This window comes from Pogona vitticeps, chromosome 3, assembly GCF_051106095.1.
Source record: "Pogona vitticeps strain Pit_001003342236 chromosome 3, PviZW2.1, whole genome shotgun sequence".
NCBI classification, from domain to species: Eukaryota; Metazoa; Chordata; class Lepidosauria; order Squamata; family Agamidae; genus Pogona; species Pogona vitticeps.
Window position 1 is genome coordinate 95,709,436 of NC_135785.1, and position 17,396 is coordinate 95,726,831.

The 17,396-nt window shown below is 40.5% G+C and overlaps 1 protein-coding gene across 5 annotated transcripts in view; it reads left to right on the forward strand.

Annotated features, from left to right (window-relative positions):
- The window catches only part of CTNNA3 (catenin alpha 3), a 1,002,073-nt gene extending 985,272 nt beyond the window's left edge, over positions 1-16,801 (forward strand). For all 5 annotated transcript variants that reach the window (XM_072995177.2, XM_072995180.2, XM_072995179.2 and 2 more), the window contains one exon: positions 15,834-16,801. In XM_072995177.2, the coding sequence (XP_072851278.2) occupies positions 15,834-16,121 (288 nt within the window). In that variant the 3' untranslated portion in view covers positions 16,122-16,801. The remainder of the gene's footprint in view (positions 1-15,833) is intronic.
- Positions 16,802-17,396: the final 595 nt, after the last annotated feature.

Genomic DNA, 17,396 nt, shown 5'->3' on the forward strand with positions numbered 1-17,396 from the left:
CACAGGCAAGAGGCATCCAACTTGCCAGTAACCTGGTATGTTCAGAGATGCGGACCCACAATTTTTTCTCCATCTTAATAGATGTTAATCTGATATTTGCCCCCCTATGAGTGATTCATCAAACCTGTATGCTCCGTTTTATGACTTCATTTCCTAGCAGATGGCTATGAACCTATGGCTAAAACATCTGGGCAATTTTTGGTACTTCCATGCTCTCTCACAGACTTTTAGATAGATAGATAGATAGATAGATAGATAGATAGATAGATAGATAGATAGATAGATAGATAGATAGATAGATAGATAGATAGATAGATAGATAGATAGATAGATAGATAGATAGATAGATAGATAGATAGATAGATAGATAGATATAGATACACACACACACACACACACACACAAACACACAGAGAGAGAGAGAGAGAGAGAGAGTAATAAAAGCTCTGGGTTTGGGATTTTGTTTTGTTCTCACAAAACATGGGCATGCTGAGGCCCATTTTTTTTTATTTGCTTTGAACAGCTGTGCAGAATATGGAGTTCAGTATCTTTGAGCATTATGGGTCAGTGGTATGAAGCTTTCTAAGGCACTATAATGCAGAAAACAGACAGCAAAAGGAAGAACCTGATATGGCAGAAGGGGAGAAGAGACAAACACACAGGGCACGGTATAAATGAAAACTACTCATAAAAATTGCAAAGGGTAACCTTCTGGGCTTCAGTGTGGAGGAAAGATTGTTCTGTGAGAATTTGTATGATGCCTTTATATAGGAAACACTGGCAGATTAAAAAAAAAAAAAACCCTCTTCCACCTGAAAGCCAGTTCCTCCTGAGGAGCTTCCACTCCCACATTGTAGTGTGAGAAGTGTTTTAGGAATATTTCAAGCTATTATCATGCGCTCCCCTCAAAACTGGAACATCTCTTCCATGAAGAATCATAAGGGTCAGAATATAATATAATAACGGTGAAAATGGAGCCATGTGGTCAAGCCCTAATTGTTGGCTTACAAATATAGGACCAAGCCTAATTTTACTTAGGGTGGCCCAGTTGCAATCCAGCAAAAATTGGACACTCCATACATGGCTAGAAACAATGTGATGGACCTCACAACACTGACCTTTCTTGATTTTACAGACCATGGAGATGAGGAAACTACTAATGTTGGCAGTCTATATACATTCTCATTAGAGAGTAGAATAGAAATAAATTATACATAAATAAGCACACAAATGATTTGAGGGGGAAAATTAATACAGTAGCAATTTCTACTATATTTTGACAGAATGTCTTCATCTTAGATTATTTTTCAAAGCAGGCTCACTGTTGTTTGTTGCAGTCTGTAGACGTTTCCCTCTTCCATTTAAATTTGATAAACAAGGGTGATTGAAGCATGTAAAAATACATGATCCTTCCATTAAAACTGTGCACTGTTTCCATGGGAGATAAGCTTTCTAATTGCATCGGAAGGAACTCTTGGAAGAGGTGATAATCAAGGAAGTATGGAATACTGCTGTTGCTCCACCCAGGAAGAACCTGTTTTTTGTATTGTTGTTTTTTTAACTCTTCAGAAGTGCTGGTACTCTACAAAAAGTCTTTTGGCAGTGAGCTTGTAAAGTCATGACTTCTTCCTCTTCCATCAATCCTTCCTTATCTACTTTATCTAAGATCTGAGATGGCTGACAATAAAAGAAATCGGGGGAAACTTATGTTAAAGAATCATCAAAATGTACCAGTAATTACAGCTAGGCATAAAACTATCCTGAAGTAAAATGAGAGTTTAAGAATAAAAAATAATAACAATCTTCATTTAAACTGCACCCTGTGTGGTCTTTCTCTTTTTCTCCCCTGCTGCCCTACCTGGTTCTACTTTTTACCATATCTTTTCTGTGTTCCAGTGCCTTAGAAGGCTTCATACTTCATTGTTTGCATCCCCTTGAGAATGTAATTGATCAATTTACCTCAGAATAAATACTGGTTGCTTCTGAAGAAATCCACTGTTCCTTTTAATTATTTGTTTTGATTTAAAAAAATTTTGATATCTGGCCAATTGGAACTGTTTAGCCTTTGCCAAAATCTGTTACATGTCGACCTTCTGCCTAAATTGTATTCCTTACAGCTTGCCTTTTTCTCTTGCCATATCCCTTTCCATGCCAGAATCCTCTACAGATATTCTGTTGCTGCGCTAATACATTGGATTGCAAAAGTAGACAGATGATTAAAAAAACAGTCACATTTTTGTTTGTACATGTTGATTTGTCATGACTTGATCCTGTATATTTCATATTTATATTCACTGGATATAAATGCTAAAACATGAAAGAGATTGCTGAATGTTAATTATTTGGAAGTGGCTTTCTCTCAAACACACACATACACACAGAAGTTCTTCTTTGTGCTGTCAGTCTCAGGACAGGAAAACGAGTTGTTTAAATCTACCAATTTTATGTTAACCTTTGGGGGGGGGGGCTTGCCATTTTCTTCTGCTATTTCTCCCAGTACTGCAATCTATACAAAATATATCGATACGAAACATAATCCCTGGCAACAATACTGCCTTCACATATTATTCATGAAAAACAGCGGGCTAAAGTACAGATTGAGAATTTTAGAAAGAGGAGGAAGGTCAGCTATGAAACATCTTGGAGATGGCATACCTATGGGGAGTTTGAGCCTAGGGTTGCCTCAAGATTATTCCTGAATTAATAGGCCAATTTTAAAAAATGAAAATACTGTAAAGGAAAATGCCTTTTTAAAATATGGGGGGAGGGGGAGTCAAGGAATTAGAGATTCTTGGAAAGTTTTCCACATCTCTCCCATAATAAATCCTAAGGGCCCAGAAGTGTGGCTATTAAAAAGATATAAGAGGGGAGGGTTGGGCTGGGAAAACTAAGGTTTTTTAAAAGAAAATATTAAAATGGAATAAATGAGGGTGGGCAGAAACAGAGAGGGTTCAGAGTCCTCTGGAACACTTCTCATATAGATCAACAATGACTCCTTACAACCGCAGGATACTAGGCTAAAAACCCCACAAATAACAGAGCTTAACTTCAGTTGCTCATCCCAGTTCAAGCAGAAACACTGACTGAAATCCTGTTTGTGCAGATACATTGCATAAGGCTCATGGCATCACCAACAGCTATTTTACCAGAAATAACAAATTTCTGAATGACCGCAAAAGTTCCTAAGGTTCCTGCAGGATGGCTATCCTTGTGAGGAAGCCCTCGGGAGGGGAAGTCCTTTAATATCTGAAAATTGATGCTGCTGTGATACCTTTAGCAGTGGCAGTGATTTTCAGATACTAAAGATTTCACCATCCCCCAGTCCCTAACAGCTTACCCACAACGAAATGTATTCCACAGGAACCTCATGACTTTTGGGGTCGGGGCGCAATTGGAAACTCTTTATTTCGAAAATAATAATGTGGCTGATGACATCACAGCCTTATGTGGCGTAAATTATGGAACAGGATTTCAACCATTGAATCAGTAGGATTTATGTAAGTGTTGACTTACTATTAACCAGTCAATTTAGTGGATCTACTCTAATTGAGATTAGAAATTGGATCGAGGCCTAGAACTTAAATTTTCAGAAAGAAATAAAATTTCTGAAATACAAATTTTGGATTGAAATAATGATAGCTAAGGGCCAGGAAAGATCTTTTGCATGAACCAAGCCCTGTGTACACATATAAAATTAATACTAAAAAATTAAAACAAATTAAGCTAAAGATCCACTGTATACTTTCCAGCTACCTCTCTCAAAATTCAGACTTGCTATCATCTTGAAAGGCACCTGCAAGGTCCAGATTGAAACAGAATGGTCCAATTCAGTTCTGGGCTGAAATGATAACTGAGGCAATTCAGACTGTTTTGGTGATTTGAATGTCTAAAATGAGCAGGGATCCACATGGAGGGAGGGATTCTATGATCAAAAGATTATCATGTGAAGGAGAGAGGAAGGAGGGGAGCTGGGCTTGGCTCATTGGTTGCTCTGAGCTGCAGTTTGGTGTGAGAATTTCACTGTCAATCTCCACTCACAGTGCTTGCAAGTGAGGGAGTTGCCTGAATACAAGATGGTGGTGAGACCAAGGAAGCGGAAAGGGGAAAGTACTCCTGCCCCCTTACACCAGCCCCAAACATAAATTTCCTTCTTTTTAAGCAGAGGATAATATGTAAGAAAAAACTGGCAGGCATTGGCTGGTGATAATGGAAGTGTCCCTGAGACTGTCTTTTTTGCAAGCCACATGGTGCCACTCTAAATATGTTAGTTGTTAGCCTGTGACTAAGCTAGTGTGGTATGCATAAATCAACACATAACACCACTGCTTGGAAGAGAAAAAGACCACAGCTTTATTGGTTACAGCAGCAGCTTCTCTGGCTTAACATTGGGGATGGATCCAGTTCATCAGGAGACTCAAACTCTTCGTGATGCCAATCATCATCTCCTCCAAAGGCCAACTGGAAGGCAGTCCAGCAATGGCAGTTCCATGGAACTTCACACAAGTGTACACCACTTTATGGCTTCCTGCCACCCAAAGGGCATGACCAGGCTTCTGCTCCCTGAGCTAAGCTAGGGTTTGTCCCTGCCCACTGGCTGTCTGAGGGGTTTCCACTATGATGAGGCAGGCAGGTCACCCACTTTCTGCCCTTCTGCCCCCTGGATCCATCCCAATGCTCCCAACTACCTGCTAACAAAGTTGTGACCATAATACAGAGCCAATAAGAGCCCTTCACCAAATTATACTAGACAGTGTCCCTCGTTTTGCAACCTAATACAAAGGATCCCAGGAACCCAACACCACAATGCCCCAAAATAGTCACCGTCACCCCAACCCCATATGGATGGCATAACAGTGTTCCTCATAACATCATCAAAAGAAAAGAGAAGGCGAACACCAAATAGCAAGAGAGGGAAGCAGCGGCACCCACCTACGTTTAAATCAAGCTGCAGTGTTCTGTGAAGACTCCCCCCAAACCATCATCCCAGGCCACAGTCCCCTCTCCCACTGTGCCGTCCAGTGCTCTGGCCATCACATCACACACTGCCAGCTTCCTGGCACCAGCCATGTGAAGGTGCCATGTCAAAAAGCTAACTGCGCCGCCAACATCGGGCCAGGCATTGCACCGTCAACAACATGGGCTCCAGGTGAATCTGGGATCCGGCTTTACAGAGTTATTGTTGCTCACGTGCACTGATACCCCCAAAATCAGTGTACATGGCAGAGGTTTCAAGGACAGTAGCAAGCTCTCAATTTCCTTCCATCACTGGGAGACAAAATCCCTCTGATTATTTCTAGGGTGCATGTAAATAAAAATACAGAGTAGTGTTTCATTCTATTTTCTTCCCTTGCCTTATTGTGAGTTTAAGGGAAGACATACTGCTATTTTCTTGATAGCACTTCAGCTGGCTTGCCACTTAGGCTCAAATGGGATGTTTATGCTGAAGGTGTGCTTATTGCAATGTTTATTGTGAACAGTGCTAGCACATAATATTGGCTGCTACTACAGCCAATGCAGTAGGGAATTGTATACCATAAGATTGCCAAATCCGGTGTTTTCCCTTTAATTAATTACTTTTTCATGTATGATGAAACTATAGAGATAGCAACGATGTTATATAACCAGATAATTACCGGACAAAAGAGTTTCCCTACACTGATCCCTAGTACTGTGTAAGGTCCTTAATATCACTGCATTCACAGATTTCTAATCTGATTAGCCCCGAAATGTCCCTGGAGGAATTTCACCTCTCCTGGACAGACTGAAGAGGAAGATAAAAAGCATCATGTTACAAAAGGGGCTCAATTTCTGCTCAAGATAGCTAAAAAAAAATTGGGAAAAGCTATATGGTCCTCAAAACAATACAAATGCAGGAACAGGTGATGCCTTTATTGTATCATTAAGAAAATAAAACAAACATAAAGTGAGCTTTTGATGATAATTCATCTTCCTCAAGGTATGCACCAAGTATTGTACATACTGTAGCTCCAAAATTATATGTTTATATTAAGGTTGCAAAAGCTTCAAGGCTATTGTTGGGGGCCTGGTACAGCTTCTTAGATGGAGATCGCTGTAGTCTGCAGTCTGTAGTCTATAAGATGTTTGTGGGGGAATAGTGTGGCTTCAGTCCCCTTTTCAGACAGTGATTAGGAATCTATGACCCATCTCTCTAAACAAAAGGTGGCCAGCAACCTGATTCCCCCCTTCTTTTCCCCCTTTCTGCCTTCATTTGAAACTCAAAGAGCAGCCATTCTTGATTTGGCTATAAGAAGCCATGCAGGGCCCCGGAACTTCCAGTAAGCTGATAAAAATTTTAAAAGGGAACAATGATTTCTAGAAACTGGAAAGTCTTTTTTTTTTTAACTAAATATTTTGGAGAAATGGTGGAGTCCATAGTAGGTCCTGGAAGTGGAAACCTGGCCCACCTTTGATATTCTCCACCTTGGCTTTTAATTATTAAAGTGGTAGAATATACCAGATGGGCGGGATATAAATTGAATAAATAAATAAATAAATAAATAAATAAATAAATAAATAAATAAATAAACAAACAAACAAACAAACAAACAAACAAACAAACAAATAATCAAGGCTCATGTAACAGACATTGCTCTAAGTCTAAGCAATGCACTTGAACCATATGACTGAAAGAAGAGTTTGTGATCATCATCATCATCTTAGAACTGCAGAGCTAGAAGAGACTCTATGGATTGCAACTCTAGCCCCTGTCAAGGAGGCACAGTGGGGAATCGAATTCGCAGTCTTTGGCTTGGCAGCCAGATATCAAAACCACTGAGCTGTCCAGTAGTTTATTCTCTCCATGCCTATTTCCTCCTCCACTTCCCCTTACTTTTTGCTTCATCTCCATTTGTTTTTAGACTGTGACCTCTCAAGGGCAGAGTCTTTTTGCACTTTATAAATGGTGATGCAATCACGTGTTCTTTTAAAAACAATACTTTTTAGGAGCTTTTATACTTGGATCTGATGGATTACAACACAAACACACATTCATTATTGAAGGTGGAACAGATGCCTTCTTTTTCCTTCCAGATACATGCTAGGAGGACCTGGTGATTTCTTGACTCTGTGAATTTGAGAGGGGGAGAGCAGTGATTTTTACACTTATACAGTATGTGCTTCTTATCTGATGGAAGCCACATGCATTTTCTGCTCAGGAATAGGATGATGGTGGCAAAGTATTATCCATGAGGGATCCTTGAAAGATTAACTTTGTAGCTCTGTGAAGAAATATTTTGTCAATTCGGTGTTTCTGTGGATGCTCGTTCTGCCACTTACACTAGTGATGATGGTAAGAAACCTTGAAGAGCCTGTACAGAATTGCTGCGAAAGAGAAAAGAAATCCAAGTGAACATTGTCCTTAAGTACGTTAAATTCACAGTAGAATGGCAACTCTCATTGTAGTAGAACAACAGGCTCTTGATGAACTAATAAAGAACTCAGCTCTACATCTCCTTTTTGCCAACCGCAGGAGATGCCGTTCTGTGCCTTCAGCGCTGCCTGGAGGCCGTACTGCAATGGATGCAGGGGAATGGGCTGAGGCTGAACCCGGACAAGACGGAGGTACTGAGGGTGGGTGTCCCCACAGTGGGGGGTTTGGGAAACTCCCTCTCTTTTGGGGGGGTGACCCTCCCTGCCAAGGATGGGGTCCGCAGTTTGGGGATCCATCTGGACCCGGCGCTCACAATGGAATCCCAGGTGGTGTCCGTGGTCCGAACCGCCTTTTTTCATCTCAGGCGGATAGCCCAGCTGCGGCCCTACCTAGATGTGGGGGAGCTCATCACCTTGGTGCATGCGCTTGTAATCTCAAGATTAGACCACTGTAATGCGCTCTACGTGGGGCTTCCTTTGAGGCTGCTGTGGAAACTACAGGTGGTGCAGAATGCGGCGGCCAGATTACTCAGTGGAGTGAGAAAATTCCAACATATCTCGCCCACTCTGGCCGCATTGCATTGGCTGCCCATCCGATTCCGAATCGACTTCAAAGTGTTGACGCTTACGTATAAAGCCCTAAACGGTTTAGGGCCTCGATATCTGGCGGAATGCCTACTCCCACCAAGTTCTACCCGTGTCACTCGAGCGAGCCAGGAGGTGAGGCTGAGGAGCCTAACGCCGAGGGAGGCCCGGAAGGAGAAGACAAGAAATCGGGCCTTCTCGGCGGTGGCTCCTCGCCTCTGGAACAATCTACCTCCTGGGATTCGTGGGGCTCCCTCACTGGGTATCTTTAAGAAGCAATTGAAGACATGGATGTTTCGGCAGGCCTTTCCTCCAGACAATTCCTGATGTTTCTTTTCTTTTCCACTTCCACTTCCACCATTTTTGTAAAGTTTTTATTATTTACGTTGTTGTATGTATGTATACTTTTATTACCTGATGTTAGCCGCCTAGAGTAGTCCTGAGTTGGCTAGATAGGTGGGATAATAAATAAATAAATAAATAAATAAATAAATAAATAAATAAATAAATAAATAAATAAATAAATAAATAAACCATCACTATAGTCCTCAAAAATGAGGGCTGAATTTAACTAAATCACAAATCCACAAGAGTTCACATTCATTTGTACATGAAGCTTGATAGAAAAAGAAGCGATTGTTATTTTTATTTTGTTGTCTGGCTTTGTGTATCTACCCCAATGGCCAACATTCCTTAGGGTGGTTCACAGAATAGAGCTAAAATTAGGACTGTAGTGGATTCAGAGATCCTAGGGGTGAAGATGCAATCACTCTTTGATTATCAGGGACAACAATATTACATCCCCACCAAGGACATCCTGTTCCCAATAAGCATTGCAGCGGTCCTCACAGTATTTGCTGTTGTAAAGACGACATAGGGCTTCCCCAGCATCAATATCTTGTTGCAAGAACTTCTTTTTGGCACACAAAACCCCCACCCCTGTCCTTGTAATGGTGAGAACTGGCAGAACTGGTATTCGTGCCTTGGAGACAAAGGCTTTCTCCCTGATGCTGGGAATATGAATCCAACATTTTAATCTGGTGGTTAGGTTTGAAAACCTCTAAAGTTCAAATCCCATATTTGTCCTTTCTGGGAGTCCCACCTGCATGACCCAGACTTTTCAAACACCTAAGTTGTGCTCACCTGGAGAGAATGCCCCAATGACATGGGCTTGTATATATGCCTTGTTACAACTTCCTGTTTGAAAAGGATGTTTCCTAGCAACCAGGGAGGCGATGTAACAATCTGTACATTTCATGTCTCATTATATGAAAACTGGAATATTCTGACTTTCAGCATTTTATCTTGCTTTCTTGGTTTTTATTCCTTCCTTTTAGAATCCTCAAGGAAAAAAAGTCTTGGCATCCTGCAATAAAGCTACATTCTAATATTTCATTTGTTCAAATCTGTGATTCCATGTTATACATTAGAACTGAAAATGCACAGCACTATACAATGCACATCCTCACAGCCAGTTTTACATTTTGATGCATCCTGCATTTATCATTTTAAGAAGGCTGCTCAGACCATCTCTGTATCTCACTTGTATTCTATGACTGCGATCCCACTATTCATTCACCCCAAATCCAACTTTGTTATATTTCTCAGTATGCTCCCAATGTTCATCTCAGAACTTTAACTGCATTTCTTGAGATGTTTGCTTTTAACTAATTGCCATGAACTTGGTTTTCTTCTATTGTCTTTGCTTTGCTTTGCTTTTTCAATTTTATTGTGCAAGAAAATCATAACAAAAAGCCATTATAATGTAATTCAAAAGAATATACAGACAGAAAGTAAATGGAAAATGTCCAGAGCTTGGAACATTAGGTTCAACATTTAATCTGTTTATATTAAATATGTTAAGTGTTAGAAGGAGAAAATTAATTTATTGCCATTAACAATAAAAAACTGACTGCATATAATTTGTTGATGTAACAACATTAACTCTCTATTTAAATGTTTAGCTTTAAAATACCCAGTGGCTGGAATCCTGTTGCTTAGTGTAACTAGAGTAGACCCACTGAATCAATGGGGATTGGCTGAGTCTACTCCTTTGTAAGTACCATGAATTCAAAAGGCCTGCTCCAGTTTGACTCACTACACTAAAAACAGGATTTCAATCAATGGGAAAGACTGTTTCTCGTAGAACATATGACCTTGTATGCAAAAGCAGTCCCAGAGGGGAAAATATATATATTACCACCAGTCCATGCTGTACATAAAGCCAAGAATCATTATTTCTCTCCTTTCACATTAATTTTCATGGCTCATTGCCATTTGAGAAAACAGAGTAAGTCATCATTACTAAAATCCTCAGCCCCTTCTCCTTGCATAGCTATTTCTGGTCACAGTGAGTATTTCCTAAGACGTGCACCCCTTTCCCAGGATGGGTGCCACAACTGGAAACAAGTGCTTCCAGTTTCCCATGAATCATTTAGCTCCAGACATATTCTCTCTCTCTCTCTCTCTCTCTCTCTCTCTCTCTCTCTGTGTGTGTGTGTGTGTGTGTGTGTGTGTGTAGCACGTGCGGGGGGGCACGTGTGCGCGCTTCTGGAAAATACAGTATGAGAATATCTGGGGACTCAAGATTGGGAACCACTGTTTGAGTGGTTTCAGTTTGTACATATGTGTTTTTAATGGCAATGCACCTTCCCACCTTCGCTAAGCATTTATTCTCATTTGACTGGTATCCTCATCTGAATTAGATCCTGTATTTGGAGTGGTTTCACGTGGAGTAGAATTTGCATACAGCCTCTTTCCCGCAGTTGTGCCACTAGTAGTGCTAGAAGCAGAATATTTGCTGTATCAGAATTTTAAACAGTAGGTTTTGAAATGATAGTTTGACTTCCATGTATGAAAAATCAGGTTCTTGCTTTTTACATACACCTCGCTTGACTATTACCCCGTTAGACAACGAAATTGCTTGACGATTCATTTTTTCAGATCGCTATTGTGATCGCTAAATGATGACTGAATGGGCTTTTTTCACTTAACGTTCATTGGTTCCCTGCTTCGGAAACCGATTTTTCACTTAACGACAATCAAAAACAGCTGATCATCAGGTTTCAAAATGGCCACCTGCTCTGCAAAATGGCTCCCCGCTGTGCTTTAGGATGGATTCCTCGCATTACAGACACCAGAAAATGGCTGCCCTATAGAGGATCTTCGCTGGATGCTGAGTATTTCACCCATTGGAACACATTGAACTGGTTTTCAATGCATTTCACTGGGCTTTTTCATTTCGCTTGATGAGGATTTCGCTTAATAACAATTTGAATGGAACGAATTGTCCTCGTCAAGCGAGGCACCACTGTATACTTGTCATAAATTGTGCTATATATGTGAGAATCAGTATGGTGGTTGGACAGTTGGACTAGGACTTGCAAAACTTGGGTTTAAATCCCCATTCAGCCAAGAGATGTACTGGGTGACCTTAAGAAAGTGATACTTTCAACCTGACCTAACCCAGAAGGGTGTTGTAACAATACCTTAGTGGAGGAGAAAATCTATGAACACCACTAGGGATGAGGTTGTTAGATTTTCTGAGCTGCAAGTGCCAACACTCTCCGTTTGGGAGAAACAGCCAAAATACTACAAAAATAAAAGCTAGCAGCATGTGTAACAAAACTGGAGGACAAAGTGGGGAAGGGGAGATAAATTAGCTCCTTTTCCTAATGCTAATGTGACATGTGCCACTCCAATCCCTCATCATCATCATCTTAGAATTGCATGAGAGACTCAAGACGTTCATAACACATTCACACATACATGCACTCTATCAATTATATTTTGAAATTTAACATGAACTGCAGCTACCTAAAAGAAAACGAGAAGAAATCTTCAGTGCACCACCATACTACAAATAGATGCAAATAGCAATCTCTAACAGGCTAATACCCTTCTCACACCCTGCCCAGAAACAAAATGCCTGCAGATCATGGACGAGGGAATTTATCTGGTCAATCTGAATCCTTCCAGAGCCTCTAAGAAAGCAGTTTCCAGGACAGCTGGGCTTTTCAGTGGTGTTTGAGCTGAGCTGTCAATTTGATTTTGCTTTGGACTTCTTGGATCTGTTTGAGCGCTACTTTAGTTTTCTCAGCAAGACTTACTAACACAAAATATGTGCTGTTGTTGTTTGAAATAATAATAACAGCCTTTTCAACCCCCAAAGCAATATTCAGGGCTTGGGAGAGTCCTGATTTGATTCAAGTACCTCTTCTGGCTTTCTTATTTTGTGTTGAATTGGTTCAGAAATTGACAAATACTCCATGTCACTTTGGATTCCAATAATTTCCAAACTGAAAGCATATCCCTAATTAGAAGTAAGACCTCATCAATGCATGGATCCTGTTGTATGTGGTATAGTGTAGTGGTACTGTCTTATTCCTTGGACACAAACATAACAAAGACTGTATTCTCGAAGGCTTTCACGGCTGGGATCCGATGGTTGTTGTAGGTTTTTTTGGGCTGTCTGGCTGTGTTCTTGAGGTCTTTCTTCCTAATGTTTCGCCAGGCTCTGTGGCCGGCATCTTCAGAGGACAGGAGTCAGAACAGAGCACAGACAGAGTTCTGTCCTCTGAAGATGCCAGCCACAGAGACTGGCGAAACATTAGGAAGAAAGACCTCAAGAACACAGCCAGACAGACCGAAAAACCTACAACAACCATAACAAATACTGTTCCTGTTACAGTGGACCCCGCTTGATGACAATAATCCATTCCAGGAAAATCGCTGTAAAGCGAAATCATCCTCAAGCGGGGGAAAAAATGATTGGAATGTACTGAAAACCAGTGAATGTGTTCCAGTGGGGAAATACCTCATCGTCCAGGGAAGATCACCCATAGAGAACCGCCGATCAGCTGTTTAAAATCGCTGTCTTCAGAAGCAGGGGTCCGGAAAACAGCCATTTTGCAAAGGGAGGGAAGCCATTTTGCGGAGCTGGAAAAAACATCATTTTGCATATGAACGGTTCGCGAAGTAGGCAACTAACTGACGTAAAGCAGATTTCCCATATAGGATACATCATTTTGCAATCGCAATAGCAATCGCAAAAAACTCATCATTAAGCGATTTTGGCATCATGCGGGGTAAGCGTCTAGTGGGGCACCACTGTATATGCCATGTCATACTATATATGATCAGCGCCAGTGCAGCTTCCTGTTCATTAACGTGAATAGATAAATAGTCATATCCTTGCAATGCAGCTCAGGAATCGAGAAGCTTCCTCTTTTTTGCCTATAGTTCCCAGAATCCCTCAGTGATTAGCTAGGTGGTCCTGGGTGTTGTAGTTCAAAAGAGAAAAGCCAGTTTCCTGCTTGAGGAAAACTGTGCATGGAACAGTCCAATCCATGTGGGGTTTCTGTTTGAACACTGCTAATGCAATTCCTGTGTAGTCCCTTTGCGCAAGTGCCAAGCCCCAGTACAGTGGGGCCATTTCTGGCTTGGGTAATTCCAAAGTGCTGCAGGCATGGAGCCCTCACAGTCCACATTTTTAAACAGGATCCTGGGTTATGTTTTCCAAGCCCTGTTGCTGCTACTGAAATCCTTCTCATTCTTTATTTTGTTTTGAGCAGAGTTTGGAACAGATTCTGACAGAAAGCTGCATGTTGCTTCATTTACACCCAAACCGGGGGTGGGGACGGGTGGGGGACAGGTTTATTTTCAGACAATTGAAAATCAGAACATGGCATTCTTTGGAAGTATTGCAATGGAGATACATTTCTAAATTGAAATTGTCAGCCTTATAATTAAATATGATCACAGTGATGCTTTGAAGCTTAGAAGTTATCCATTCAGGTCACTGAAATGAATTACAATAAATTTATCCCTTGCCGATTTCCCAACGCAAAATGACAACAGCAAAAGCAGCTTAAGCTGAAGGTGGAATCTATAGCACACGGAAAGAAACGCTAAAGAATTTTAACATTCACCAGGAGGCCCATACACAAGATGAAATAAGATGCAATTCTACTGCTATGCAGTCCATGATGGAAATCATCTGCCTTAAAGGGAGTTTGTTTCCTTTGGTCTATTACATGGTTTATTATGAACATTCTGAGAATTCCCTCCCCTTTCCCCTGCCTCAGTATTTAAATAAAGGCTTATTAGCAGTAGAAGAATAAAAATTAGAACAGCCCAGCCAGAGTCAGTTTAGAAGCTGAAGGGGAGGAAAGGGAGATTTTCTCTAATTAACCCATTTGCCTCCTTGAGATTTCCTCAGAGACGCCTGAACAAAAGGCTAACAAATTACACCATGTTTACGTTCTAATGACCTATCCCTGAACAAAGTGTATTAAATGAGGGGTGGGTTACCTTCAGAGGTCCAGGGCTATAGATGCCCTGGACATTGCAGAGCTGCTCCTGTTCCTGAAACATCTAACATTATTATTATTTTCTTGCAGAAGTAAGGGGCTGACGGAAAAAGCCCCCTTGTACCCTTTAGTGGCAAATTTTATTTTTTAAAAAAGAAAAGGTTTCCTGACCCAAAGGCTCTGTCCTAACAAGTGCAAGAGTGTTGTCATGTCCACTAGTGGGCACTGTAGGATTTCTTGAGCTGACCCCCACCTCCCATTGGGGGGTGTAGGTGTGCTGAGGGGGAGCAGAGGGAGCAGAGTACTGTTGTCCACTTCTGTACCGAGTGCAAGTTGTTTATGTAAGAACTGTGCGCTATGACAGACAGGTATCTTTCACTGCTTGAGGGAGCAACGTGTCCACTTACACCCCGAGCTGAGCATCCTGTTTCATACAGTGGCCAACCAGATGTCTTTGAAAAGGCAAGATAAACATGCTGCTCTAGCTTCTGAATCTGGTCAGGAAATGGTGTGTACAACACACACATGTCATGTAGAGTTCTTCTCCAGCTGAAGATAAATGTAAAATGGCATGGCTCCATTTTCTCAACCTGAAAGGGGGGGGGGGCTGAAGCTCAAGCCAGTTTGTTCCCATTCAAAGGGTATTAAAAGGAAATGGACAAAAGGTTAATGAGTGCAAGTCTATTTATATGTTCATTTGGTGTCATATGTCCTAAGAGACCCATTTTGCACCACTGTTTTGCATATTCCTGAGGAAAAACTGAGTGTCATAACACTGTTGTTGTTGTTGTTGTTGTTGTTGTTGTTGTTGTTGTTGTTGTTGTTGTTGTTGATGATGATGATGATGATGATGATGATGATGATGATGATGATGATGATGATGATAATAATAATAATAATAATAATAATAATAATAATAATAATAATAATAATAATAATAATAATAATAATAATAATAATAATAATAAGCTAGAAATGCAAACTACAAAGTGTGCTTTCAAAGATATTTGCACATCATTCTGCACACACAGGTTGCACCTTTCCTTTTTTTCTTTTGGAGCATGACATAGTCCTCTTCCACCTCCCTCACAAACAAAATGAATGGGCATAATATATTCTGGATAAAATTACTTCTCTGTCTCCAGTCTCTGCCAAAATCATAGACTTCAAATCATATTGTTCAGAAGGACAAAATATTTGAAATTTCACTTGGAAAAATAAAAATAAAATATTGCAATGAACTCTATTTTTACAATTAAAATATTTGGCTTCATTGTATTATTAATTACTTGATTATGTTCAGTTAGGTTTGCACGCGGACAGCTGTGGCTATAAAACTTTGAGTGTGTGAAAAATGCACATAGTTTAAGTAAATTTTACACCTACAAGCTCTCATTAGTCAACACTGCAAGCCCCTCTGCTTCTGTGGTTTTTCATTCCTTACATCTAATGTACAAAGGGAAACAAAAGATCAACTGCATTTCAAATGTTAGTTTTGATTAAAGCGCGTCTGGTTTCTAAAACTAATGGTCCCATTTCTGATTATAGTTGGACAGCGTGACTTCACTTATCCAGGCTGCCAAAAACCTGATGAATGCTGTGGTGCAGACAGTGAAAATGTCCTATATCGCCTCTACGAAGATTATCAGGATTCAAAGTCCTGCTGGCCCAAGACACCCTGTGGTGATGTGGCGGATGAAGGCCCCAGAAAAGAAGCCTTTGATTAAGAGAGAGAAGCCGGAGGAAATCTATGCAGCTGTCAGGAAAGGTTCGGCTAAGAAGAAAATCCACCCTGTTCAAATCATGAGTGAATTTAGGGGAAGAGAAATAAACTAAAATTATTATTCTGTTCACTGCACTGGTTTCCTGCACTGAGAAATTCTTCATTTCATATACTTACCTCTTTTTTTTTTTGCTTGTTTAATCCCACGAGTACAAGAAAGAGTTGACATTCTTTCTCTCTTCTCATATGTTTAACATTTACTTTACGATAGGCTATTTCACTTGCACATGATGAAACAATCAATATCAAGCTGTTCCACCTACTTTTCAGTAATTTCTATCACATTTTTTAAGGTTATGGGCTAACTTCTATTTCAGAGCAGACCCTTTGAAATCAATGGGACATGTTAATGTTGAGTAACAAGGCCTATTTTAATGCAGCTACTCTGGCTGATACTAAAATGGAATTTAGTCCCGCTTATTTTTAAGTTTAATATGCTTTTGCACTGAGCGCTCACTATTTAATATACTTGATTTGGGATTTCACCATTTTGCACAAAGTAAGAGGGAATAGTTTGCACTACAGAAGATGCCACATTAACTGTTTAATTAGGTGAAACAATTACTTATATCTTGTTGTTCAGAGCATGTTACATGCATTCTATTTGTTAAAAACAACCCTGCACGTTTGGTTGTGTTACCTACATGTTGCATAAGAGAATAAAATGCCACAATGGGACTTCATGATTACAGACTTCAATAAACAACTTGATTGTTCACATTCCTAGGCACTACAACTGAAGTACCTCTCGCATTTATTTCTGATAGTATGTATTTATTTAGTTAATGGAATCATTTTTGTTCATGTTACCAAATTTCTGGCCCAATTAAGTCAAGAGTTATTTTTTTGGGGGGGGGGAGGAGTGTACAACAAGTAGCTCTGCAAGGATAATGTGATCACTGTTCATGTGATCGAAACTTATAACAAATATAGGATACTTGAAACAGAAAATCTCTATTCAATGTTATGCATGAAACCATGGAAAAGCTGGAGGAGGTGGGATGAAGACCTGCAAAGATGCTTCATCCCTACCCCCATCCCTTACCCTTATCCCCAGCATTCACTCAGCCATGTGTGTGATTATGTTCTGCCAAAAAGCCTGCTGAGCTTCTGTGATGAGGACGAGTGATCTCCAGGTAGCGTGAGGACAGTGGGGATGAGGTGTTTATATATCCTGCCACATCCTCTGTTAAGATTTACACACAGCAGTATTCTTTATGTTGTTTGAGATTCTTCAGTAATCTCCAAACTGAGAGCAAAAATAAAGACTCTGGACACAGACGTTCCCTTCACCGAGAGTCTATTTACAAATATACATACGTCGCACC